This window comes from Oryzias latipes, chromosome 9, assembly GCF_053564925.1.
Source record: "Oryzias latipes strain Hd-rR chromosome 9, Olatipes_Hd-rR_3.1".
Taxonomy (NCBI): Eukaryota; Metazoa; Chordata; class Actinopteri; order Beloniformes; family Adrianichthyidae; genus Oryzias; species Oryzias latipes.
The window spans coordinates 24676842-24703804 of record NC_136245.1 but is presented as its reverse complement, the minus strand read 5'-3'; the positions used below and the strand labels follow the sequence as shown (position 1 = coordinate 24703804).

The following is a 26963-nucleotide window of genomic DNA, read 5'->3' as shown; positions in this document are numbered from 1 at the left end:
CATAAGTGACAGCTTCGGGGCGGATTCCGAAGGAATTGTGCTCACACTGCCGGATCTTTCCCTCAACACAGCAACTTGTATAGACTGATACACTCCAGCACCCCATTCCACCCCTGACCTTTACCCTTTAACTGGTGCCACGACCCCATCGTGATGATGTACAGCAAGCACATCATCTCCATGGTAACATGAGCTAGCTGCACCGAGCAAGCCACAGGGGGGAGAGTTCATGTGTGGGTGTGTTACGTGCGTTTGTGGGGCTCAATTAATGAAGGCCATGCACACATATGAGCACAGACACACATCACTAATAGGGCTCTCCATCTGTCGATGTAAATCAATCCTGACCTTAGCTGAACTCTGGAGGTGCAGTTTGACAGTTAATCATTTGATAATTGTGTTATGTGAGCTTCACTGTACTACTAGTTCTCTCTTTGTGTGTCTGTGTGGTAGCAAGTGTGTGCAAAAATGGTAATCTCTTTAGAGCAACTGAGTAAACATGTCACTAAATCTGAACTTCAGATATTTCTTTTCACATAAAGTTGGGCAGAGCGCTGCCTTTTTTGTCTTATAAATAACGTTTTGTTGGTTTGTTGCATAAATTTCAGGTGGTATTCTAAGATTTAACTATAACTTTACCTCCAATTTTGTTTCTTTTTGGAAAACATTTTGAATTGCCTAAAGAACTGAAAAAAATATCTAAAACATTTGGATCTTTTCCTGTTTTGCATACTTTATTAACCATTGTTGAATTCTAAAGCTAAAGAGCATGACCAGTGATCCCAGCCCAATCCAGCTTCCTGCTGTTTGAGCAACAGGTCAATATTGATTGTTCTCATCTGTGACATTGCTCGATATGTCGATGCAGGTATATGAGGTCTTTATGCTGTATCCGTCATTAAGTCTGTGGGTGTCCCCAGACACTCACATGAACACGTAACAGTGGATTACCCTCATGTTTCATCAATGACTCCATGATTATGTAAAAGAGACCCTATGTCCCATTTCACTTATGAAAATTTTCATTTTAGATGTTGTAAGAAAGCAGACATTTTTTCATGGTAATATGAGCTTAAAGCAGTGACATAAAAGCTGAACCATAGTAACCCTTGTGCTATCTTAGATGCCCCCCCCCCTTACATTTAAGTGTTCTCCCTACTATGAAAAAGGTGGATAAAGGTGGAAAGATTTTCTGTAATCCATGGACACCAGTGAAGATCACAAATCATTGAAGAAAAAAGGTTCAGCGCACCTGTGTGTAGATGACCCAACTCCCAACGTTAAAGTGCCTAGGATAGGATAGGATTGACAAGTTGCTGGTCTAAATGCAAACTTTCACAAAATCTTTACTTGGAACAGATGAGATCACAGAGGAAATGCTTTACCCAAGTTCACGCTACAGCTCTCAACGTTTAAGTTTTGTTGCTGCAAATGTGAAAAGTTGAAGCCAGTTTGAAAAGGAGAGTTCTCTAAAATTGCTGAAAGAGCAATTTTTAGCAAGAGACACTAGGAGTTGGAATATTAATTTTATTCCTATAATAAAAGTATTTTTCTATATGGACTTTGAAAAGCGGCCTGACAAGTATGTGATGTACCTAAAGGCCAATGGAAGTGATGATGCCTCTCAAAAAGAGAAGAATGAGGACTTGTGTTAGCGGCCTGCAACGTGGGAACACAAAGGAGGATGGAATTTAAGGGAAAGGAAACATATATGGCTGGAAAATGCATTCTGAATGGCTTTTAGACCAATGAAGGGAGCTAGATGATGGATGAATGAAAGCATTAGAGTGAAAGTGGCAGCAGCCCAAGGTGCAATGAAAGGAGAAACAACTGATCTTCCTATTTAAAAAAATATGCCAAAACTTCCCTTGATTACAAAAGCATGAAATAATGAAAGAGAAGAGATTTAACATGTTCCAGTCCACAGTTGTGTGTCTGGACTTTTGTATGAAGGAACACAAACGCAAATGCTCTGCCCTCCCCAGGGGGAAGCTAAACTAATCTGTTAGATTAACACACATAAAATGGGTTTTAATCCAACCCATCCTTTAAAGGAGTTGATTAAACAGACATAGAGATTAACACTAAAGTCTCTTTTGTCTTTGGACTGATGCTCACGTAATACAAACAGAAGAATTTCCCTGGTTTTGTTCAGCTGTCTGACATTCATGAGGACAAAAACATGCTAATTTAAATTATAATGTTCATATTTTATGTATAGGTTAAAAAATAAGATTATACTTGTAATATTTTTTGGGGGTCTTGGGATAGTGGAAATCACATCACGGAAGTGTCCCAGACAGAGTGGGGTGAGAAGAGGCGTAAGAAATAACCATGTGAGCGTCTGCGCGTGTCTGACCTGGCGCTGGGTTTGGAGTCAGCTGTCCCAGATTGGAAATGGTCTGTTTTGACCTCTGACCTCACCAGATGGTGACAAACCCCCTCGCTCAATAAACGGCGCCCTACCAGAAGCACCTCATGTGAGTGTTTCTTTGCTGATGAGGTTTGACAAATGAGCCACAAGGACCTAAATTAATTTCAGCTCTTTTCAAGGCTTTGTTTGGAGAAATATTGATGGAAGACTTTTCATCCATCCTTCTCTTTCACAGGAATGAATGACGTATGTTTGAAGAGCTTTGCTCATCTGCCAGGCATGCACAGACACACTTTTGCTCTTAACTTTGGTTGAGAATAAACCACTCATGTGCAGAAGTTAATAAATTAAATACAGGTTTTTGTAGTTTCTGAACAACAACAGCAAAAAGAGCCTACTGCAGGTCCTCCACACTAATATGTTCATTACTGTCATTAACCTTTTGACAGCACAGTCCACTCATCTAATTATCCCCTTATTACTAGCGGAGAACACACACTCTCTAACAGACAGCTCTCTGTTGCTTCTCCTCAGACGCCGTTCCCGTCTCCACTGTCCCACATGCTGGTTGACAAATGAGTGGTCTCGCTTCATCGAGCACACGACAATGTAAACAGATGGGAGGAACAGACAGGCACTTGTGCCAGCTCTAAACATATACACACTCTGGGAAAAAAAAACCCAAACATATGCGGTAGTAATTCAAACTGCTGCGTTTGAAGACGTCGCCCGACGCCCTGGAACCACGGCTGATGGGGGGTGGGGTGTCTTTCAGAGCAACCACCAAGGGAAAAATGCCTGTTTTATGACATGACGTTCAGTGGAGGTTCAGAATTAAACGAATGATTTAAATAAATCTAAATCTGTACTTCTAACATCCAGCATTATTAACTTTCCCTACTGACAAAAACAAGACAGCAAATTAAAAAAAAAGTATATTTATTCATTACCATTAGGCATGCCTCAGATAAAAAAAAAAATGTTTTTAAAACAAAGCAAGACAAATATAAGTTTCACCTAGTTTCCCTCCCTGTGGTCAAAAATAAGAAAATCACAATCTATTTTATATAGTGTATTTATTTTTGCTTTTATTCAGAACTTTTATTTTATTATTGTATTGTGAGTTCAAAATATGATGTAAATCCTCATTATTTATTTAAAGCCCACTGAACCTTCATTGTCTTTCATTAAATACATATTTAACATGGTTAACATATATAACATCGGTTAGAACTCATGTTTAAACTCATTCACACATTTTAACAAACAATTTTTGTCGGAAGAAAAATATTACATTAGAATTCTTATTTATGTGTCATATTTGTTACTTCTTTTTCAACTCAAATGATCTACTAACTGTTCAGATGTACAAACTCTACGTTAAAAAAAGTAATACTGTCTCGGTGTCTAGTTTTCCCATGATCCTCAGCCTCTATTACAGCAATAGTTACACTCTGATTCCTTCCAAACATCACAAATTTCAACAAATGTCCTCAAACGGCAGAACTCACAAGCAGTTACTCCACTTTATATCACAAGAGAGATTGATCTTGTATCACCTGCCTTCTATTTCCACAGTAATAACATGATTAGCTTACCTCATGACTTTCATCCTGTGCAATTTTTTTCATACACTTTTTAAACTCCCTTTGTAAACTTCACGGCCACAGAAATCGTTGTATTTGCATGATTCACTTTTTACTAAGCTTAACAATTTTTTCTAAAAGCAGTCTGACATACATTATAGTTTTTAACCAGATGTGAAAGAGGCAAAAATATGCTTGATAAACAGAATTCACATATTCTAAAGTTCATACTGATGAAAACGTTCATATTAAATCATGTCATTTAAAAGTTTATTTATCTGATTTTCCAGTTTTCTCTATTTGTGGTCTTTCTTAATCCTGTGCTGAGTTGATGGGGATGGTCCACCTTTTGAGGTCCAGGTCTGGTGAGTGTGATCAGGTGCAGCAGAGGTGCTTCGGTTTAGTCCTCGGAGCGTCTAAGCTGGGCAGTGACTGACCACGACGTTTTTCCTCAAAAGTGGCATGCTTTTTTACCAGCCTGTCCAGTGCAAAACAAGAGAGAGAGAAAAAAAAGAAACCCAAACATTTATCTTGTTCTTGAGTGGTTGTTTGCCACATTTTACATTCAATTAATTTTACTTTTATTGTCTTTACTTCAGATATCTTATCTTTAGACAAATTAAACAAATTAAAGCAAAAATGAACACATTTTGGGAGGGCGGAACTAATAAATCCGCAAAAACGTTACCAAAGTACATCCTCGAAGTACAGTCTTTTATTTAAAAGCAAATGTGTTACTTTAGCTATAGTTACTGCAACCCCTTCATGGCACAAAAATGTTCTAAATATTTATTTCACCTGGCCAGATGCAGCACAGCTTCAAGGATGTTAGAGCCATCTTTAGCACTGGTTTCACAGAACAGAGTGTTGTATGTCTGTGAAAAATAGACAAAGTATATTCAACTTTCACCCTTAAACTCTGTAAGCTCCAAAACTACATTCACACCGGGCATGTGACGCAACATGCATTCTTAACCCTTGTGCTATCCTCGGCACTTTAACATTGGGAGTTGGGTCATCTAGACCCACTAGACAGTGTGCTAAACCTTTTTCCTTCAATGATTTGTGATCCTCACTGGTGTCCATGGATTACATGAAATCTTTCCACCTTTATCCACCTTTGTCATGGTAGGAAGAACACGTCAATGTAAGGGTGGGGTCATCTAAGATAGCACAAGGGTTAAATGTGCTTTCAGCATATGGTGTTCACACTGGACAAGAAAGGGGCTTCTTCTCTTATTTCTTTTTCTGCTGTTTTTCTACTGTTTACTAGCGCACGTCCGCGACCTACAGTTGGAAGAGGCTTGGTCTGAAAAGTTGAAGTGGTGCAAATCTTATCAATCTTGCAGCCTTTTTTTCTTTGACAGCTCTATCTGTTCCAATATATTAAAGTCTTGGTGTCATATTTTGGCACAAACCCCAACTATTTATTTTATTCATCATGATAAATTTTCAAACAGTCGGAACGTCTGTGAATTAGTGTGAGGGGGACGTCATTCATTCGTCAGTACCAAATCCAAATCACTGAAAGGTCAATGTTTAATCATGGGCGTTCAATGGTCACGTGTTCTGCACGTTGAGATCGAAACTGATCATAGAAACTTGCAAAGCTACACGTGAACGTTAGTCTTGAAGCGGATGCCCAAAACGTGCGTTTACGTGTGTTTACACAGAATTTTCCTTGAAAGTGGCCGCTTGACGATGGCGGTGTGAATGTAGCTGAACAGTGAGCTGGATTTACAGGAACACAATGTGAGGAGAATGCTTCAAATGTCAGAACCAATGGTGTTTTTATTCCCAACAATTATTTACCATGGCCAGCTTTTCTCCATAGCTAATGGGAACACAGTTAAATTCTTCTTTTCGCATATCACATTTGTTGCCCACGAGCATGATGGGAATATCTTCGTGCGAGACATCCTAGAGAGCAGAGCATTAGAGAGGTGATGATCAGTTGAACGAATAGAGGAGACATCAGCAAATTTAAGGCAGCACTTTCACTTTTCACAACAGTTTGAGACGAACTTGATTTAAAAACATAAACAGCATTGACGGACACAAACAGAGCAGGCTTTACATCCAACACTTACATATCTGCTGCATGAGGAAGAAGAAAGACAAACATCAACTTACTCTGACATTCATATAAACCGTGCAAAAGGTGTTATGGAATATGCTGTGTTCAATATGAACAGTCTTTTACCTCAATCATGTCCACCCATTCTCTGATATTAAGAAAGCTCTTCTCACAAGTGACGTCGTAAAGCAGCAGCACGCCGTCTGCACGCCGGAAGTATGACTTGGCAATACTGCGGAATCTGGGAGGACAGTATGAATGAAAGTTCACTCAAACATTACGTTTTTATGTAGGAAGTTGTGCATGGATTTTTTTTTAAATTAGATTGAGTATCTTTAAATATGACTGTACCTCTCCTGACCAGCTGTGTCCCACAGCTGTAACAAAACAGGTTCTCCGTCCACAATGAGCGTCTTCATGTGAAAATCCACACCTGACAAGAGATGAGGCAAGTGTTGATTCTCATCCTAGCTGCTTCACACACTGAAGGCTCTCTAAGCAAACCCCTTTGCACTGAGAAATTCTGATTCTGTTGATAAAAGCAGCAAACCAAGCCCCTGATTTATTTGTTCAGTGATTGAAGGAACCCCCACTGTGGGCCATCCATACTCCCAGAACTCTTCTCATAGAAAATGCTGAGGCATTTGGTAAAGAATCTTCTCAAAGTAATAAAAACACAGAAAAGCTGAATCTTAAGAAAGTAAAAAATACTATTATTTCAAGAAAATTTGTCTACTTTATGCCTTGCAAGAAATATAATCTTTTGAAGAAAAAGTTTGAATAGCATAATATTAGTTTGAGAAAACATTTCTTTGTGACAAGAATTTTTTTTGAATTTGGAGAAGACCTTTTTTCTTATCCCTTTGGCAGATTTTTTTTTTGCATTTTTAAAAAAAATCCACCAATGGAGTAAAAACTATTGACTTATTTCAAAGTAAAAAGAGCCTAAGTGTTGAAACTCCCAAAATTTCAGGAGAAAACTGGAAAAGGTAAAAAGCCGAACCACATTGTTTTTCCTGAATCTGAAGATCAAAAATTAACTACAATTCTGTTTTCCTGGGATACTTGACCTTAAAAGTTGATCCTAAAGTCATTTTGCTGCTCTTATACCTCTGGGCCACAGTAAGACCCCCACCAAGTCATAAGACCTTAGCCGACTTGTCAGGCAGGAGTAGGATCGTTGACATTTGCTGCTAACATTAAATCTATTTATTTCACTTTTTTGCCACACTTTTTAAAGCAGTCGGCCCATGAAAAGCCCTCTTCAACAGCAGTTAGAAGACCCCAAGACAAAACATCAACAAGTTTTAAAGTCCATTCGCTCTGATGACATGACTTGTATGACCAAAAATCTTCCCAGACAATTTTTTTCCAGTATTCCAGCAAAGACCTTACATAGGAGGCAAAACATTGTAATTTCCCAAAAATCTTTTATTACAACATATATGAACTGTTGGTTTGCAGGCCCTTAGATTTACAGCATGTTTATTTTTAAAATCTACTAACTATCAAGTGCAGAGATTAAATCAATCCTCAAATTTTTCTTTGTCTAAATTCTTTATGGGTCTCAAAGGAAAAATCATAATATGTTGGTTAAATTTTTCCTGTACTCACCCAGTGTAGCGCTCGAATTGAGTTGGAATTCATTTTTGCAGAGGCGGAGCAGAAAGCTGGATTTTCCCACAGCTGCATCTCCAGCTAATACAATCCTGTAGGCCTTCTCTGATGTCATGTAGCCCAGGTCAGCACCGTCAGTGTCCTGCCTCTGCAGAGGAGCAGAAAGGCCGAGTGAAGATTAGGAAAGTGTGAGCTCTGAAAGCCCAAGAGTATGAGCGTGTTTGCTACCCTCATTAAATCCCAGTGGTTTTGAATGTCTAAAATGTTGACTTGAAAATATTTCTGTTGACTAGAGCTGTACTTCCCAAACTCCCATCATTATTTTATTTGTAAGCAGAAATCTTGCGCTATCTATAAGCAACAAGCTTCCGTTGAGTTCATTCCTCCATCATAAACTCCTTTACCCACCTGAACACTGATGGCGCTCAGCGTTTTCCTTGTTGTTGGTGTGCTTGACGAAGGGATGGTTATTGACTGTGTCAGCTTCCATTCCAACATGGAGCTGGTATCCGACCCGATCGCCGACTCGGCATCCACCGTCTCTGCCTGCTACAATGTTGACACGCAGAGGCAGATGGACTGACTGTGACACAAACGTCTGAGCACAACTTCTCAGCGCTAAGAAGGCGTCACATTAAATGTCTGACTGAAACATTACTGCAGAGAATCTCACCTCCGTGTCCGAGTTTTCTCCCATCAAACTATCATTGTTGTCATCCTCTACCGACTTCATCTCCTCCTTTTTCTCCTCTTCCTGACCCTTGACCTCCTGCTCTGAGTCGTAGCCTTCATGGGAGCGTTTGAGAGTCGACAGGCCGCTGTCCACAGAGACCTCCGGCAGGCTGTCTTCCTCACAGTCACTGCTGTGTCTGCGCCTCAGGCCCGGGTCACAGATGGCCAGAGCCAGAGTGTCACTGCTGGGCTGACGGCTGAATGGAGATAAGTCGTTGATGCGCTCACTGACCCTTAGGACAAGGATTGTGAGGCAGAAGTTTTATGCCCACTGGAAACTTCTTAGGTAATGATGGATGGATAAACTACTAATTTATAATAAAAAAAAAATCTGTGTTTAAAGTTGTTTAAAAAAACATAGGTTTACAAGTAAAGTCATGCCGGCTGATTAAAAATAATTCACAAAGAACATTTAAAAAAATCTATTTTGTGTTGTTTGCTTTCTCACCTTTCTAGTAAAGCATGTGGTGATGAATAGCAGATGCTTTTACTTCTGAATCTCTCTCGGATTTCTCCTGGTGAACCACCACTACCGGACTGAAAGAAACACAAAAAATACTGCAGTTTTCTTATGTATCTATTTCTACTCAGGATGCCACCATTTTCAGTTTAAAACTGAACCGTATGTCACACCATTGAAACAAACCAAGGGGAAAATTAATACTTTTCCATAGGTTTACATTTAATGTGTCAAAGACGTGTTGTACTAGATCTAATATATTTAATATTGTTGTATGACATTACTCCATGTTTAGTTTAAGCCAGCTGGAAGGTTTCTCTTCATTGTTACTGCTCATTAGCAAATCTAAAAGGATTTTTCTGAATATTTTGTTGTGCTGTCATACACAAATCATATTTGAACCAAAACAAAACTGTCACCTAAAATTCTAAATTTGAGTTGAATTGTGGGGCAAGTGAAACGTTGTATCCCTAATTTTTACCTTTATTTAGAATCTACTTTGTTATCAAAAGACTTTTATTTTTCAATAACTGCTTTGGATCAAACAGACAGAAAACAGTTCAAGTAAACGGTGCAGACTTACTCTTGTTACTTTCTCCAGAGCACTCCTCAGACCATCATTGCTGTCATGGAGCTTCCTGTTAGCTGTCCTGAAGCAAAGTAAATTTAAAATACCATGACTTAATGTTTTAAAAAATGGTGCTGAAACCCAGCACCCAGGTGCTGGGTTTCAGCGATGTTGTGTAGTCTAACTTACTGCAGAATTTCAATCTGACTCTCCAGGATGTCTCGTTCATCAGAGAACTGTTTCATGAGCTCCTCGTCTCTAAAGCAGAATCACAGTAATGTCATCAGATATGTCAACCTTATCAACAAAAAACGTCTCTGTATATTAATCAGTTTTATCTATCTTTAACATTAGATGCATCAATTAATCAGTTGTATAGCACTTTAAAAACAACACAGTTGACAAAAGTGGTGGATATAGATGGAAATATAAGAAACAACAAATTTCAAAATTAGAAAAATAGACTCTTTGAAATAGAAATAGCCCCATAGTAAAGCTGTCATCTTACTGTGTTAAAAACCTTCACAGTGGAAGAAAAGTCTCAAACCAGCAACTGCAAAAGCAGCTCGAATTTACATTAGTTTTCAGAATTGAATGGTGTCTCATCTGCTGACTTCAAAATGTGAAAGGGAGTTTGTGGGGCAGTGAGGTCACAGAAATACTGTGGAGTGAGACCATGATGCTATTAAAAAAATACAGTTATTTTAAAATCAACATGAAAATGCACAGAAGCCAAATGAGTGAAGATAAAAGTGAAGTAATGTTTTGCTGCATTTGAGTTAAGATAGAGGAACAACAATGATCATTACAGGGAAAAGAAATGTAAAATAACAAGAACGTTTCATGATTTGTCATTTTGCATTTGTAATTGTGTTTAAACTATGCTTATACTAGACTCTTTCAATTATGGGTAACTTATGGCAACAAAAGATGGCAAAATGACAGAGTCAACAGCTGATCCACGGTGCCTCTTCTTGCCTCCTTCTCTGTTGTTTCTGTTGCTAGGCAACCGCTCTGAAGAAGTGATTGTGTGTGTGAAGTCACTCCAGGATATCCTGTTTCAACCCTGGCAAATAAAACCTCCAGAGACCAACCCTATCCCATACAAATGGTGTCTTCCTCTCTCTGTGAGTCTCTAGCCCTTCGCAATAAAAGTAATCTAATATCCATAATCCAATAAGCAAGGCCATTTATGGCTCCAAATGTTATTACATAAAATGTATGTGTTGAATCATTAGAGCTGAACTCAGAGAACAAGTCAACAATACTCTTGAGTTCAGAAACAGGAGCACAACCTGTTCTGCAAGTTGTAGCCATCAGATTGAAGGATTTAACTTTTTTTTCCCTTTCTTTCTTTTTCTTTTTTTACAGAAAATGTGAAGGGTTTTTTTTTAAGAAGAAATGTAAAGTGTAAAAAAAACGTTTTTTTTTCTGGTCAAAGCTCTTCTCAATTTGTTTCTACTTATTTTTTACCAAAAAAATCTAGATACATGTATGTGAGACTCTGAAAATGTTACTTCTTACTCAATTTCTGTTAGACAGCTCTGCCCTGTAGAGGCCAACTGGAAGCTGAGTCTGCAAGCTAACATCCCCACTTTTCCACTTTTTTAGAGCTTAATGAGTATATGAACAAATAACTTGGCATTTTTCCAAACCACTGACTCCTTAACTTAACCTTTTTAGACTTCTGACTGACAGAATTGTAATTTTTATGAAATATTATTTCAGTTACAGAAAATCAAAAACAAAAAAGTGCTTAATGCTGCCACTAATTGACTTAATTTAAATGCAAAGAAATTTAATAATTTTTTTCATCATGATTCAGCAAATACAATACGATCATTTTGAAAAGGAAAAGATTAGTATCCCAAGAAATTGGCACCAACAAAAGCAGCAAAAAGCAATTTTACAGTCTTTTCACCGTTCAGAGTTCATGCTTTGATCGGTCAGCTCCGTCTTCAGCGAGTCCATCTCACTCTGCAGAAAAGCCACTTCAGTTTGGGACTTCAGCAGCTCTTGTTTTAACCTCTGGTTCTCCTGAAAATATAAAGAGTAAAATGTGAGGAAAAACTGACTTTTTTTATTTCAGATTTTATAAAACTTGAAGAACTTTTAGTCCCACCAGCGTCAGCTCATTGATCTTCTTCTTCAGAGCTGAGCTCTCGTCTTTGACTGTGATGTTCTTGTACTTCTCTTCAATCTAATGAAGAGATTTTTGCTGTTAGGTTTGGTATCATCAGAAGCTCTTCGGCAGTGTTTTACAGTTTAGGACTGTTTTTTCTGAGGTTTTTATTTTATTCTCTTATTGTAAAATACAGCACATAAACCAGTCCTGCTTTCATGATGTTTGTTGAATGTAAAGTGAGTGGAAATTACCATCTGCATTCTCTGGACCTTACACTGCAGCTCATAGACTTCCGTCTCATAAGTTCTTCGTAATTCATTCAGGGCCGTCTCTGCTCGCCTCTTTTCCTACAAAAAAAGAACATTTGAATTTCCTAAACAGGCAGTTTGACACTTTACAGTCCAAGTAAATGCTTTTTTTTGAGGATCTGCTTCAAAACTAAAAAAAAAAAGTTTCCGTCAGCATTGAGATACACTTTTCTCTAACAGGTGTCAGGACATTTGGATCACGAGGAACACAGGTGAGCCCCATCCCGTTCCGTCTGCTATTTTAAGACAAAGCAAACATTAGCTCCTGAGTTACGGAGAACACTTACATAAGACATCACCCTGAAGATAAGACAAACCTCATGCTTCCTTTCAAAATCCAAAATGAAAGTACATGAGCAAAAACTTGGATGACGGATTTAGCAGATTGTGAATGTTTAATAATTTCTTTTATTTCAAAATTTATGCCATGATACGGAAAGCTTTAATAAAATACCAAAGTTTCTAGAATTTACTTTAGTTCTACAACTTTAACATTGATTAGCAGATTTCTTTTTAACCAAGACTCTAGAGTGCCAGTCATGTCCTTTCACAATATATAATATTATATATGTTATGTTATGTTATGTATGTTATGTTAGAACGTAGCTTTTAGTGTATCAAACATTTCACAGAGAGGATTTAGGCAAAGTAGAATGTTTCAAGAAATTATTTTCTTGAAGAAATTTTTTTTTTACCTTTCTGGCAGTCATTCTCATTCAGTCTAAATATTCAAATTATAATAATTCGAATAATATTCAAATTTATTATCACACTAAAAATAAGTTATCTGGAAATAAAATCTTTGAAAAGCAACTTGACAAAAATGAACCAAACGTAGAGTTGGTATGAAAATATTAAAAAGGCGATAGACAGATGTATTTAATTAATTGATCCCACAACAGGGAAATTGAATTGTTACCTTAAAAAACAGGACAAAAATAAAGAAAAATATATGATAAAGGGCATAAAAATATACAATGAATAACATGAATGAAGTGTAGAGTGTCTATGAGGTGTTGTGAAGTCTAATTGCTGATGGGAGAAAAGATCTGCAAAAGTGCTCTTTGCAAAAGCCCCCCCCCCCCAGCAACACACTCCATAGAAGAGGGCAGATGCAACAACCCCATCATAAAAAAAAACCTCTAACAGTTTCCTGTAAACTCCGAAGAACTTCAGGCTTCTTAGCAGGTGGAGTTAACTCTAATGCACAGATTTTTAATTATTATATCTAGAATAATACATTTGTTAAGGTCAAAAAAAAATTGTTTTTTCTACTGCAATAAATATTTTAAACATTGCAAAAAAGTATATATATATATATATATATATATATATATATATATATATATATATATATAATGGTGCCGTTTTTTTAAATTAGCTGTGCTGAGGTCACATGATGCTTGTTTAGATATATTTCAATTCCGATTTAACAATTTTAACACTTAATAATTTTATATTCTTGCTCAATTGACAGATGCGCTTTTTATGTAGATGCATATAAATGGTTTTCAGTGAGCAAATGATGCACTTTTTATTTTTCAGTTGTAAAGTTTATCATTTCTTATTGTTTTAATGAATGAATGGTGAACTGACCACAGAGCACTTTTTAAATTTGTTGTACCTGTGACTATGACAAATAAAGCATTATCAATCTAGTATGATCACAACAACAAACGGTTGGAATTTCTCCTGAAATTTCATCAAAGTTTTAAACTCTTATCTACACCGTGACCCCATACACAGTAAAGATTATTTCTACAGTATCATTCCAAGCCAGACGCCACCCAAACATATCACTGCAAACATGTAGAGTTTTATCATTTCCAACTGAGGGATAAAGCATGCTTCAGCGTCTCCATCTGTCTGCTTTATCTCCTCAGATTCATGAAATCCCTCTGATCAGAGGGTTTGGATCAGTAACCTGATAGGCCTGCGTTTGTTTGTTTGACAGGAGGGAAGAGCTGAACAAATGAGCTCTGCTTATCACTTTATCTACACAAACTCCAGCAGAAAATGTTGCTTTGTGCTAAAACCTGGCTGCACTACTTGTGTGCATGTGGATCTGCTGTGGTGTCAAGTGTGTCCCACCTGCTCTCGTGTTTTTCTCTCTGCACCATGTATACGTTGATCCATCTCCTCCTCCATCTCACTGAGCTGCATTGATGCTTGGTCCTGTGCTCTGAAAACCAGTAAAACAAGTACTCACAAAAGATTCTTCAACATGAACATCCTAAGAAAGATTCCATTATCTCTTTATTGTTCTTCATGCTTTTTGTGTCTCACCGTTTAATAGCGAGTGCCAGGTTCTCCATCTCTGAGTTCTGCTGTTTTATCTCCTTGGTGAAGTTCATGATAACTTTCTCATACTGAGGAATCAACCTGGGCTCAGTCAGGCTGATGTTTTGGTACAAAGTCGCTGCTTGTTCATGCCTGAAGAAAAAAAAAAAAGAAAAAGTTTAGCTTCGTACTTATAGACTTGATCCTCTAGTCCTCTCTAAGGCTGGGAACCACAGCCAAAATACTGAATGCATTTAGATATATAGAAATTTAGGATTACAGTCTTTCCAACTTTCATTATGTCAATGATATATCTTAGAAAAAAAACCATTAGAATACTTATCTGCTTTCTTGAAAAATACAAACAATAGTTAAAAAGGGATTTGAATAATTAATCAGTACTGTCATGTCCTGCGTTAAAGATCAATTGACATTATGCTTCTATATCTTTTTTCATACACACAGCTGTTGGGAACATACATTTCAGCCTACACTAAAAACTAAATTTGAATGCATTTTAAATAGTAATCCCCACAAGATGTGTCGAGTTCTAATCAATATCTGCTGTTAAAACCCTGTTTGTTGTGTTAAAGTCATCAAAAAACAGTGTATGCATGTGTAATATGCTTGTTTGTTAAGTGAGAACTAACAAACATATAATCCTTTGCATACAGACATAGATATCTCTCCGTCCAGAGGCTTCCAGAGAAACACTGCTAACTTAAATACTATGATGCTTTTGTCAAAGTTTACACAAACCCTTCAGCATCAGACCTGCACACACGTAAACAGACATAAACTCAAGGAGTTGCCAGGCAACAGTTTGATCCGTACTAAACAAATATGAAAACGGAGATGAGGTATGAAACAAAAGTGAGTACGAAACCTCTTATTAAAAATGTTACTCTAACAGATGTAAATGAGAGGATGCTGTTTCCATCCTCCTTCATTTTAGATCTTGGACTTATTTGTCCCTTTGTTCTCAGACGAGGATTATAAAGGGGTACGTAGATCTAGTTGTCCTAAGTGGATGTATGAGAAACCTTGTGTCCTCCCCAGCGTATTTACTAGATTACAAATACAACTTCTTCAATGTTTTTTTATTTGCCCCTAATTCACAAACATTTAAATAAAGAAATACTCAGAAATGCAAGTTTAATCCAAAATGTTTTAAAATGTCCTCCATTATATCAAAAAAATACCAAAAAATCATGTTAAAAACACCAAAAACTCAATTATCACCTGAGTGGGTCTTTAACCACTTCAATTTTCTCTCTATGTTACTTTGTTATAAGGTTGGGGAGCTCGCTTAGTTGCTGTAACATGGACAGTTTTTCTTGAAGTTGCTCCGATGCGCAAAAAAAATGCACGTCTGTGAAGGTTTAACTAAGACAGTCCCACTAGTTTATATTACAAAAAGAAATCACACTAGTATATGCTTTGCTTGTATAATCATACAAACTTTTAAGTGTGATTCTAAGTTATTTTAGCCTGCATGTGACACAAAAACTGGAATGAAGCACATTTAGCACAAAGCTCATTTTGTGATTTTAGAATTTAGCAACTTCTTGATCAACTAAAAAAAACACTAAATTGTTATTTGGACACAAAAATTACTGTATCAGTACAGTACTTTTCAGTATCAGTTTCTGGTGTGACCAATATAGCCTCAAACTGCACGCATCGAGCCTATCAGGTGATTGTGGCCTGTTGCGTGCTGATCTATTCCCCTGCATTGCAAATTTGCTGGAAATTGGTATAAGAACTGGAGAATGCTGTCGGATGTCTCCATGCATTACATTACATGCAGCTGTGGCCATTCTCTATTAACTTAGCACAGGGGTGGGCAATTCCAGGCCTCGAGGGCCGGTGTGTCTGCATGATTTCCAGATAGTCTTGCCCTACTCATGGCTGATTACCTGGTTCAGGTGTGTCCAGCCAATTAGAACATGCCAGAGCAGGGTATGCTGGAAAACATGCAGGAATGCGGCCCTCAGTGCCCACCTCTGACTTAGCATAACCGAATACTGATATCTGCAAACCCCTCCATATACACTCTTGGATCTTGGATGACAGGGAGCAAAGACCAAAACGTTGTTTTGACTCTTGTTGGGAGTATTCCTCTTACACAGAACACTCATTCATCTTGAGAAAAACCAATGGGAGCTGTGTACTAAATTGTCAGTGTCATCTCTCAGCTGACTAACTGACTGGGATTTGTGACTGTTTGAAGATAAAGGGAGTACTTTCAGTGGACAACGCCGCTGTGACAATCAATGTCCTGATGGCACAGCACAGCAGCGCGAGGAAGAGTCCCATGCAGTGCTCGAGGACTCACTAGAGCACAGACAAAGATTTATAAAAATGTGCTGATAGATGATTGAAATGGATTGTTGAACTTGAGCTACTTTAGTGTCTTGAAGTTGAGTCACTTCCAACGTCACCTGCAGCCATGACTCAACTTCATGATAACACCTGGACAATTGAGCATCTTTATTGATACTTTCACATAAAACCAACTAAGCTGAAAGTACATCTGTTTGGTATTGTAAATTTGGCCAGCATTACATTTTAAGAGTTTTTCACAAAGCCATGTTTGTTTAGATTTACCTTTAAAACAATTTACAAATAATAGTAAATTACTTTACTGACTGTGAAAGGCTTGTGCCAAAAAAGGAAATAAGCTTTAGATCTACTGTTCACCGTTAGATCTGTGTTTGCAGTAGGACAAATAGAGAAATATTAACAGTTTTTGGAGACATGAAAGCTTTGCAACTGCATACAAATGTATAAATCCAAACCAGTAGCTTTCACTGCTGTACAAATAACTTCATATGGAGCCAATAGGAGATCTCAGAGATTATGTGGCTGTTCTGTTTTCACTAAGTCACTTGTGGAATGGTGGGAAACAAATCTATTGTGTAAGAATTCCTTCACTACTTTCTACATGGTGAACTATATAGGACGTTTGCCATTTTGTAGTACTGTCCAAATCTTCAAATCCAAAATCGAGTGCCCTAGAAATTTCCCAGAAGTCTCTGTGAAAAACCAGTGTGCATCGATGCTCACTAAATTGGTGAATATAGACCACAACACACTGCATTTTTTTCTGGAGAAAAAAATAAATTTTGTTGTACTTTTTTATTTTAGAAACCATACAAATTTTTATCATCAGAACAGTGGGTTCATAGATAGTCTTTGTAATAATTTAATTATATTAGGTTTTTACTTTGGGAAATCGGTGACGTTTGAAAAGAATTAAAACAGTTCCAGGGCTCTAGAGAATCCCGCAATATATAGTTTAGTAGTTATGGAGTACTAAATGGTCTCTTAGCCTCCAAGGACATCATCTGATGTGCCAATGGAAAGGCTAGATTTTATCAACATTTTTTAGCGGATTCTACCTGCAAATAAAATAGTAACTAATGTTTTCCTGTATTTTCCCATCTTGAACTTGGTCTCTCCAAAACTAGGTCATTTTTCATACTCATAACTTTTACAAACAGGCATCATATAAAACATTGTCATCAAAGTGAACAAAGCACAACAACCAACAAACTAGATACTTTAAATCGAAACACAACTGTTAAAATTAGCAGTACCCTATGTATTTAAGCCTTTGGATCAACCCCATTTATTTTATCTGTGTGTCCTAATTTTTAAGACCAAAATTAAAAAAGACAAAGATAAAAATAAACAAAACAAATGTGTAATATTTGAAAAAAGGTAAAATTATTTGTGTTGTAATCAAACTACAACACAAAGTCTAAATTATTAAATATACTTTAGTCAAATTTTACTAATCTCCTAACTTTAAATATAATTTTTAAAGTAATCAGATTCCTGCAACACCATTACTTTAATAATATCTAATTACTTTATGTGTGTCCCTATAACTACACATGTAATCTGATTACATTCTGAGTAATCCAATAATTTTCTATGCAATAGGATTCCTCTTCATGTAATATAACAGGGCTGCCACCCAGCACCACAGGAGCTCTCCTGTAGGTTGTGGGCTCTCAGAAGAGTGATCCCACATCATTCATTAGGGTTTGACCCAACCAGGAAAGTGCCTCAGCTGCCAGGCCTTTGCCAACCCGAGTCCTGACTCCAAGGTGGGGCCTCTAGCCGCGTTTACATGGACAAAAGTAATCGGAATGAACGCCTGATCGGAAAGAAAATGCGTCATGTAAACGCGTCGTTCGGAATACTCTGCCCCGGTCAGACTCATTCGGATCAGAATTTCTTTCCGATCGAGATAGGTGGGTTATACCGATCGTTTATCCGATCGTGGAGCATGTAAACGGTCATTCCGATCGTGTGTCACTGCTGCTCTGGTTTACGTCACGCATAGACGGTGTTTCGCTGAGAGAAAGCTTTGGAGCGCATACGGGACCGACCAGCTCTGCGGACGCCCCGTGAAAAGCGCCGCTCCGCTCTCGCCCCGCTGGCTCTCCCCTCTCTTACACCCCTCACGGGGGAGATTAGGAGGAGGAGCGCTTCGTGCCCCCTGACGCTCACTCGGTCCACTGGCACCCGAGTGAGCAGAGCAGCTGGATTAATAATTTTGTGTCGGGGGGGGGGCTTTTTTACGTGTGCGTTTTGTTGTTTTGTTATGTGTGGGAGAATTCAGACTGCGAGCCGTCCCGCCGCTCTGGGTTAGCGGCTGCAGGACTCAGGAGGAACCGTGTTCGAACAGAGCTCGGGCCGCTAGCTCACAGAGTGGCTTTGGGGCGGTCTGTGTGAAATTTCAGAGCAGAAATAAATGTCGCTCAGTCCTTAGAAAGCTGCAGATTGCTGCGTTTCTCGCACGGTCCTGGATTTTGTGTCCATCCATCAGGCTAATGTTAGCCCGTGTTAGTCTGTCCTAAGCTTTCGTCCAGCTTAATTCTTCCACAAAAAAGCACTGACCACACAGATTAAATATAACGATGAGCGAACAGGCAATTCATAATATTCATGACATTAATAAAAGCACGTTTGGAAGATCGTCTCGTATGTTACCGAGCTGCTGCATAAATGTCTGTGGCAGCGGTTTGTTTACAACGGGACCTATATCCGCATCCGGGTGATTTTTACACTACTGCGCATGCCCAAATGATTCATTCCGAACGAGAGTATGAGCCATGGGAACGTTTGTTCTAATCGGAAAAAGGTTTTCTGTGCCCATGTGCACGGGTGAATTTTAACCCGACCATTGATCCGATCAAGATATTCTGCCCATGTGACCGCGGCTTATGACACTAATCCAAGCAACATAACAAAATCTTGATTTTACCAACTAATTTGGAGATTCTCAACCCCTTACTGTCTGACTCGTCATTTGAGTCTGTCTGTCATGGGAGACACTACCAATAGCATTAGCTCCGGACAGCTTAGCTCCACAAATCACTCGAGCTCTCAAACCTCTCCACGGCATTAAGGTGGCATTTCTTGGAGGGTTTGTTGAAGTTCATTCATTCAGTGTTTTGTGGATTTGGAGAAAGCGTTTGACCACATCTCCCATGGCGTTCTGTGGGAGTGCTCTGTGAGGATGGGTTGGGCTGACTGGGTTAGGAACCCATTCAGCTCAGCGTCAGTTGTTGGAAAAGGCATAGCTTTACAGGAGCAAGAAGAATTCACTGAACGGAAACAAGACTGCACTTTGGACAGCTTTTGATTGGTCATTTCAGTTGCCCAAGATGGCCAATTAGGCTATTTCCACATTGCTCCCACTTTCCACAACATGTCTGTGTGAGCTGACTGAGGGGAAAAAACGAGTCTGGTTGACACTGGTATAAAGGCCCAGAGACTCATCCAGACAGAAAACTAACTGCATGAAGAGCACGAACTTCCCAAAACAAATGACCTTATAAAAGAACAGTCATGTAAATGTCATGAAGAAACAACAGAAACAAATCTGACTTACAAAAAGACAAGAACTCAAAGAATGCACAGAAACAAAAGCAAAGTGACTCAAAAACACAAGTGAAAATAATGACAACAAGAATGGATTTGTAGTAAATGTGAGCAACATGAAGCAGGTTGAAGCATTCAAGACCAAACTTCAGGTTTTTTTCACACACTTCAACAAATCTCCAGAGGCATGAGGAGAATCAAAAAATTCTAATAATGTAGGTCTGGATCAATACATATGATTTATAGCGGGATCTAAAAGTTAATGAATCAGGCAATAAATAAGATTAAAGGACTAACAGACAAAATCTGCTACTTCTGTATCCCTTGTGCTATCCTAAGCACTTTGACATTGGGAGTGAGGTCATCTAGACCCACTAGACAGTGTGCTGAACCTTTTTTCTTCAATGATTTGTGAACCTCACTGGTGTCCATGGATAACATGAAATCCTCTCCACCTTTATCCACCTTTGTCATTGTAGGGATAACATGTCAATGGTCATCTCGACTCCATAGGATAGCACAAGGGGTATACTAATACAAAACGTTGGATTAACTGAATGAACAGAAATATTACAAACACTGAATTTTGCCAATATCAGACATACTGATAGTGACAAACTGATTGTAATAGCATCTCAAACTTAATGAATTTCATTTTGATAAAAAAAATACACAAAGACTCTGTTATTTATCAGTTTCCCTTTCTTCTTTGAGTATTTTAATCAGTTATGCATATGTAGATTTCAACACACCTTTGTGTCTCCAACATGAGGAATTTTGTTACAGGAGAAACTGACCCCTTATTGTTAGACTTTGTACATGAAATAATGCGTTTAGATATTGAGTATTATAATTGTGGTATTATTGGATGATTATGTAACATTTAGTAAAAGTACTAGAGCCATAAAAGTTTTAGGTAACAGTAAAAAAAGGACGTTATTTACAGTTTTGCCAAATCTACTTAAGTAAATTAGTAAGTGTAATCGTGTGGAAATATACAGGCTTATCCGTGAGCCTATGACAACTGACAACAAATTAAAAAGTTTTTTTTTTAAAAAAACGATAGAGGATTTAAGTCAAATATTTTTATGAAAGCAAGCAAAACTAAGGTGTTTCTTTATCATCCTTGCTCATCCGGTGGCTTCTGTTCTGTTGAGCGCCTGCATATCTTCGGGACATTTTCATACATTAACCACATGCCTGCAGTCTATCTCCACCATGACAGCGCGCAGCTCTCACCTGGGGATGTACTTTGCCTGCTCGCCCAGCTTCAGCTCGAAGTTCTCCCACGCTATGGACACCTCTCCCCCGTCAACGTCCATCTCCTCTGCGTAACGGTCGTGGAAGCCGTGGATGAACTCCTCCAGGTTGACTGTTCCGTCCTGGTCCACGTCCAGCCGCTCAAAGATCCTGCCGGCCTCATCCGCAGACACCTGTAGCTCCGAGCAGATGGTGAGGAACTCGTTCCTCTCGATGCGCCCGGAGTTGTCCACGTCGTAGGCGCGGAAGAGCGTGCGCAGCCGGTCCTGCTCCCCCGAGCTCATCCCTCTGATGGCCGGCTGGCTAGTGGACACAAAGGTGATCACGAAGAAAAAATAAAGTCTTACTCTTTTCTGCTGGACTACAGCCGCTCCTGTCCAGTCAACAAGTCAAACCCCGACATGCTTCCTTCCTTAAGGTTTCCTCTTTTTTAAAAACCTGGGAGAAGGACAAGCAGCGCTCCTGTCATCAGTTTACCTATGCGTTACTCCTCCTCTTTAGTCCAGAGGTGTGAACTTCAGGCCACCTTACAGCGGAGAAAACCTGAACTGCAGCTTGTATAAACAGGTAATCCACTTATTAGAAATGCATCATGGCTATGCATATAGCAATTAGATCAGTTTCTATCTTTGGTGTCTTGGGGGGCTGACTTTTACTTTGTAAATTCTTCTTTTCCAAGGGAGTCCTGGTCAAGAGGCAGAACAGTTCCACACACCTTAGAAATGGTTCTACTCTAAACAAAGCCTCAGATATAAGGGATGAAAAGTCCTCCCATACCATCCTCTTGAACTGCATAATTAACCAACTTGGTTTTGAAGATCCTCTCCAATAAGAATTGTGTTTTTGTCGTTTTTTATATGTTCTTGTGTAATTTTTCTGATTATAGAGGGCACATGTTTAAAGAAAATTACGTTTAAATTGGCATTTATGAGTACCGGTATGTCTTTATTCAAATTAAATCGGTTAGTTCAAAAGGGGCCCAAGTCCAAGAGGTTTGTTTTTCCAGGAAATTATTTGAATTGCATAGCTTAAAGGGAGGCTACACCAAATGATTAATACTTTACCAAGATTTAGTTCCATTTCATAGACTACAAATGATATAATATGAAGCACCTCACTTTTATAATTTCAGATGACTAGCAAACTAAAGTTTCTGGACTTGGGCCCTTCTTGAATTAAACAGGGGCACTCCAATATTGGATAACTAGTGTTGCCATCTATGGGATAAAGCAAAACCAATACAGGTCCAGGAATTTTGCACTTAATGCATTTTAAATGTCAAGCATAGACAATACATTACAACAGACTTAGGACTTTTTTTGCACATAATCAGATAGCTTTTCCCTTGAAGACCATAGAAGATCTAATATCTCTATTTTGAAAAAAACTTGTGGACTTGGACCCCTTTTCAACTAACTGATTCAATTGTTGTGAATCATGAGCAGACAAAATAATGCCTTTGGAAATCCTTGGAACAGTGACGGGGAAAATAGTACGGCAAGCCCCAAGCTCCCTGCTCCACTCTATTCTGCTGCATCTGCTTGTAGACGACTACATCGATCTATGTCTTTGTTTTCGTCGTTCAAGCTGGCATCTGGCCCTAAACTGTACGGCTCGATAGATACAATATTGCTCGCCATTTTTGGTGGCTTGGAGTTGTGAGGGGCTGTAAGCTGTTGAGAGAGCATGTAAACAGATGGATGATGCATAATGAGGGGAGGGCTTGCTATGCACCAACAGTGCCCCCTACTACCTCACTGCTGATCTGCAGAAACTTTGTCTGAGAAATGAATTTTGGTATAATCATAAAAGACCACTGAGAAAAAAGGATTAATGTGAGACTTTAAATGTAGCTTTACACTTTATTTACAGCTGCAAAAACTTCATGAGAGCTTTAAAAGTGCAAGACTTTGTCATCTATGCTCAAATATTGAACTTCTGGTAGAACAAGGAACTAAAGTATTTTCTTTCTTCCATCTTGTTTACACGTCCTTGTGTTGCTCAAAGCATATTTGTTGACAGCAAATGCTCATAGAAAGAGGAAGTTAACAGGAACATACTGTAAATGTATGAAGCTCCACATCTGCACCAGCAACTTTTGGAACCAGCTTGGACTTGTTCCAATGATCCCTTTAAGCTTTGCCTAACATTTGACAGAGTTGATGTAATAGTTTCAGTATCAAAAGCCAAGGATTGTGCCCTTTAAAACAAATATAACTCTAGCAAAATATTAATTTAGTTGAACAACCACATAGTTTTTATTTGACAGCACCTTAAGCTTTGTTTTTTTATTTTTTAAACCAAAAAATATTATGTTTTTGTGATAGTTCAAGCATCTTTTCTGAGGCTGCTGCGGAAAGGATCAAGCTTAAACATATTTTAAAAATATATTTTTGATTCATTTGAACAAAGGGTTTTTACTTTTTACATCATTATAGTATTTCTTTTTTTTTTTGAATGAACATTAATTGTGGAGGTTTATTTCAGAAGTAGTATTTTTTTGCACAAAAAAATAAAAAATTGTCTTGTGGGGTCTAGATGACCCAACTCCCAACATTAAAGTGCCTAAGATAGCACAAGGGTTAAATATGTAAATATGGTTCTTGATATTGACTTTAACCTCCCTCATCAGTGGTCACTGTTGCTATAGTTGATCACCAGAGGTCCTCTTTTCTTGTTGCTGCAACTAAAACTTACTTTTTTCCCCCTCAAAATTGTAATCAGTTTCAATTTCCTGTAACGCTATGTACTGATAAATAGTGGGGGGGAGTTCTGTTGTATGGTTAATTGGTGTGATTTTTCACTGTTGTGCACATGTTAGAATTAGCAAGAAATCCATTATATGTAAAATAGTTTTTAAATTGGACGCTTTTCACAATTCAGTGTTTTGACCAAAGATCTTTGCAACACAAAATTGATTTTCGACATAAGCAATGACGTTGATGATTGGTTGCAGGCCTAATCATAAGATACTTAGTGACCCCCCCCTCTCAAAAGGATGCTGTGATCCTTCAACTTTCGTCTGAGCTTAGCTTACATTACTGCTCTGTGCTGTTAAAGAACATTTGTAGCTGGATCTGCACCCCATCTGATGACAAAACCCATTGAAAAATTGGGTGTATGAACCAGCAACAACACGCTCCTGCATACAAGTCTACATTAACGGTAATAGTTAACTGTAAAAATAAAGCATTTCAGCTGTCAAAGCTTTAGTTATGTGAATAATCCCCCCAAATAGTTGCAGCTTAAAAAACATCTAAATTCACCAAATTTCTTGAATCACATCTCTTTTTCCCCCATTTTGTTCCCTTTAAATTATGTTTCAGACATAAAAGTTTTGAAAGTTACACTTAACATAATTTATTATTATCTTATTGAATTGATTGGAAAAGTGATATTGGAAGAGGTAAAGGAACCATTACTGATATGTCCTAAACTGAGCTTTTGTTAATACTCTGTTACATGAACTTCAACCATTTCAGCTTGAAAGAGGATGTCACCTAACATGCCGTACAGAACCAACGACAAATGGTGATATGTAGAGCTTTTCATGTCTCACCTGCTTATAACCTGTTCTTTGGTGATGGAAAATTCTTCCACAGCTGGCAGGTTCTCATCTTCCTCTTTATCCCCATCATCATCTGTGTTCTTCTTGTGCCGCTCTGTGAAGCCATCGAGGAGCTCTTCCAAAGTCACCGTGCCGTCTTTGTCAGTGTCCAGCCGGTTGAAAATGCCCTCTGCCTCTTGGGAGGGGACACAAAGATCTCGACATATGGCAGAGAATTCACTCTTTTCAATCCGTCCCGAGTTGTCCACATCGTAGGCGTGAAAGAGCAAACTCAGGCGGTTCTGTTCCTCCTGACTGTTTCTCTTCAATGCCATCGTTTTGCATTTAATTCATCTACAAATGACTCTGAAAGCAGGAGTCCGTTGAACCAAACAAAACTCAACCGACACCTAAGTTGTACTTTTCTTTAAGAAGAATTCAGGAGATGGTGGGACAGGTTGCCTCCTGTTTAGCAAAATAGCTTCACTTCTAAGAGTATGCACAATTTGACTTTCACATCCCCACCCACTTTTTACCACATTTTTATGCCCGTAGTCTTGATAAAAAATGATTTATGCTTGCTAAAAATGGTGTTGCTAATAGTGTTAAACCATGACGGCCATAACAGAAAGAGATTTCTCCAGAAACTTGAGAAAATGCATTAAAATAAACGTTACTTTTCCTTTCAAATAGAAGAATCTTTAGTACCAGTTTATTAGAATGCCATATTTACTCCGTATTTTCAACAGTTAGACAGTTATTGTTTCTGTTTTTTTCAACTCAGTTACTCATAAATTATAGATATGGAAGAGGGTCCTAAAAGGAGCAGCTGAAAGGCAAAGAAGAGGACAGTGTGTTAAAAAAAAAAGTAACATTCAATCATTTTTTGATAACAGCTTGATAAACCCAATCTAAAAAAAACAAACATTGTTTCTAATGATATTAAAGACATAATTCCCAAATGCAAGTGTGTTTTATCAACCATGAACAGAAAGTAAAGCCTCATGTTTAAAAAAGTAGTTGAACGTTTCATTAACATTCATAGCAATGAAAGCATGACGACAAGTGGAAGATATTTTGTATTTTAAAAGTTTTTATATTTTTCATTGATAGATAACTTGTGTTAGCTAATGTACTTTAAAAAAATCCTTTAATTCTATTTTTCACTCTGGTATTTTTCCATTTCTTGACACCACAAGCAGCTGATTTGTTTTATACTTTCCAAGTGGTGCTTTCAGACAGTGAAGTGTTGTGTTCCTCCGCTATGCTTTATTTTTATGGTCTTGGATGGATTTCACTGCGCGCTCATCACAAGAAAGAAGCAACTCTTGTATGTTTTGCAACAGTCACATCTTATGCAAGCGAAGAATTTAATGACATTCATCTCAGACCTGCGTCTCCTTCTAGCAAGTCCAAACCACCAAACAGGCTTTTACAACAACCTTGATTTGTGGGAAAAAATTGTATAACATAAAATTCATCCTAAAATTATTAAATCTTGTCTATTTAAAGAATTCATCTTGAATCATTTTTTTCACACTTTAAATTGAGTATGATATTGGTTATTGTAAGGACTTTCAGTTGGTTTTATCCATTTTTAAATGAGAAGGAAAAAAAGAGTTGTTACAGAGGAAAATAAGTTCTTCAACTTTTACAGTTTCTCCGATCCATCTGCCACATCCTGCAGTGATCACATGATCACCCATTTGACCAGTCAGTGATGGCATGTGGTTACCATGAAAACTGGGACAAGGGAAACTTGTGACCTTGATTTGTTTTTTTGAGAAAAAAAAGTGAATATTTTGCTGATTCTAAATTCTGTGTTGTGTATTCGCTAATTCATAGCAATTTATTCAGTTCATGGCATAAAATGCACAGGTCGAACTAGCTGTATCAAAGAATTAATAAATGTTCTTACGTTGATTTTCCTTAATGCACTGCACTTTGATGCATATTTTCCATATGCCAAAGTTTCACACAGACTTTTTTTGGCTTTTGCTGTATCAGCATCTCTTCTACAGCCAGTAGCTTTGGTTGAGTTTTCTTTGTTTTTAAAGAGGAGTGGGAAACCCACAAGTCTTCTTCATTTTAATGTTTGTTGCTGTGGTTCATTGAGGTTGTTTCTAAC

At 38.1% G+C, this 26963-nt stretch overlaps 1 protein-coding gene across 3 annotated transcripts; it reads right to left on the bottom strand.

Moving 5' to 3' along the window:
• Positions 1-3431: 3431 nt before the first annotated feature.
• rasef (RAS and EF-hand domain containing) lies at positions 3432-25346 on the bottom strand. 3 transcript variants are annotated; one of them, XM_004072331.5, is made up of 18 exons: positions 24848-25346; positions 21268-21591; positions 14134-14280; positions 13939-14029; positions 11791-11886; positions 11537-11614; positions 11336-11451; positions 9604-9672; positions 9430-9496; positions 8835-8923; positions 8328-8619; positions 8063-8203; positions 7652-7802; positions 6389-6470; positions 6164-6278; positions 5773-5880; positions 4759-4835; positions 3432-4438 (listed from the first exon to the last, which is right to left on the bottom strand). In XM_004072331.5, the coding sequence occupies exons 1-18, from the start codon at positions 25168-25170 to the stop codon at positions 4336-4338; spliced, it is 2469 nt and encodes an 822-aa protein (XP_004072379.2). In that variant the 5' UTR covers positions 25171-25346; the 3' UTR covers positions 3432-4335. The 3 variants fall into 3 exon arrangements, with proteins under 3 accessions (XP_004072379.2, XP_078808420.1, XP_011477316.2); XM_078952294.1 differs by having other exon boundaries at positions 8063-8200; XM_011479014.4 differs by having other exon boundaries at positions 8328-8583.
• Positions 25347-26963: the final 1617 nt, after the last annotated feature.

Coding starts and splice junctions, on each gene's coding strand:
- rasef (XM_004072331.5), bottom strand. CDS start 25,170: ATGGCATTGAAGAGAAACAGTCAGGAGGAACAGAACCGCCTGAGTTTG. Junction 11,887..13,938: donor AGAGAAAAACACGAGAGCAG/GTGGGACACACT, acceptor CTTTTTTTGTAG/GAAAAGAGGCGAGCAGAGAC. Junction 8,924..9,429: donor CTCTGGAGAAAGTAACAAGA/GTAAGTCTGCAC, acceptor TGTTTCTTTCAG/TCCGGTAGTGGTGGTTCACC.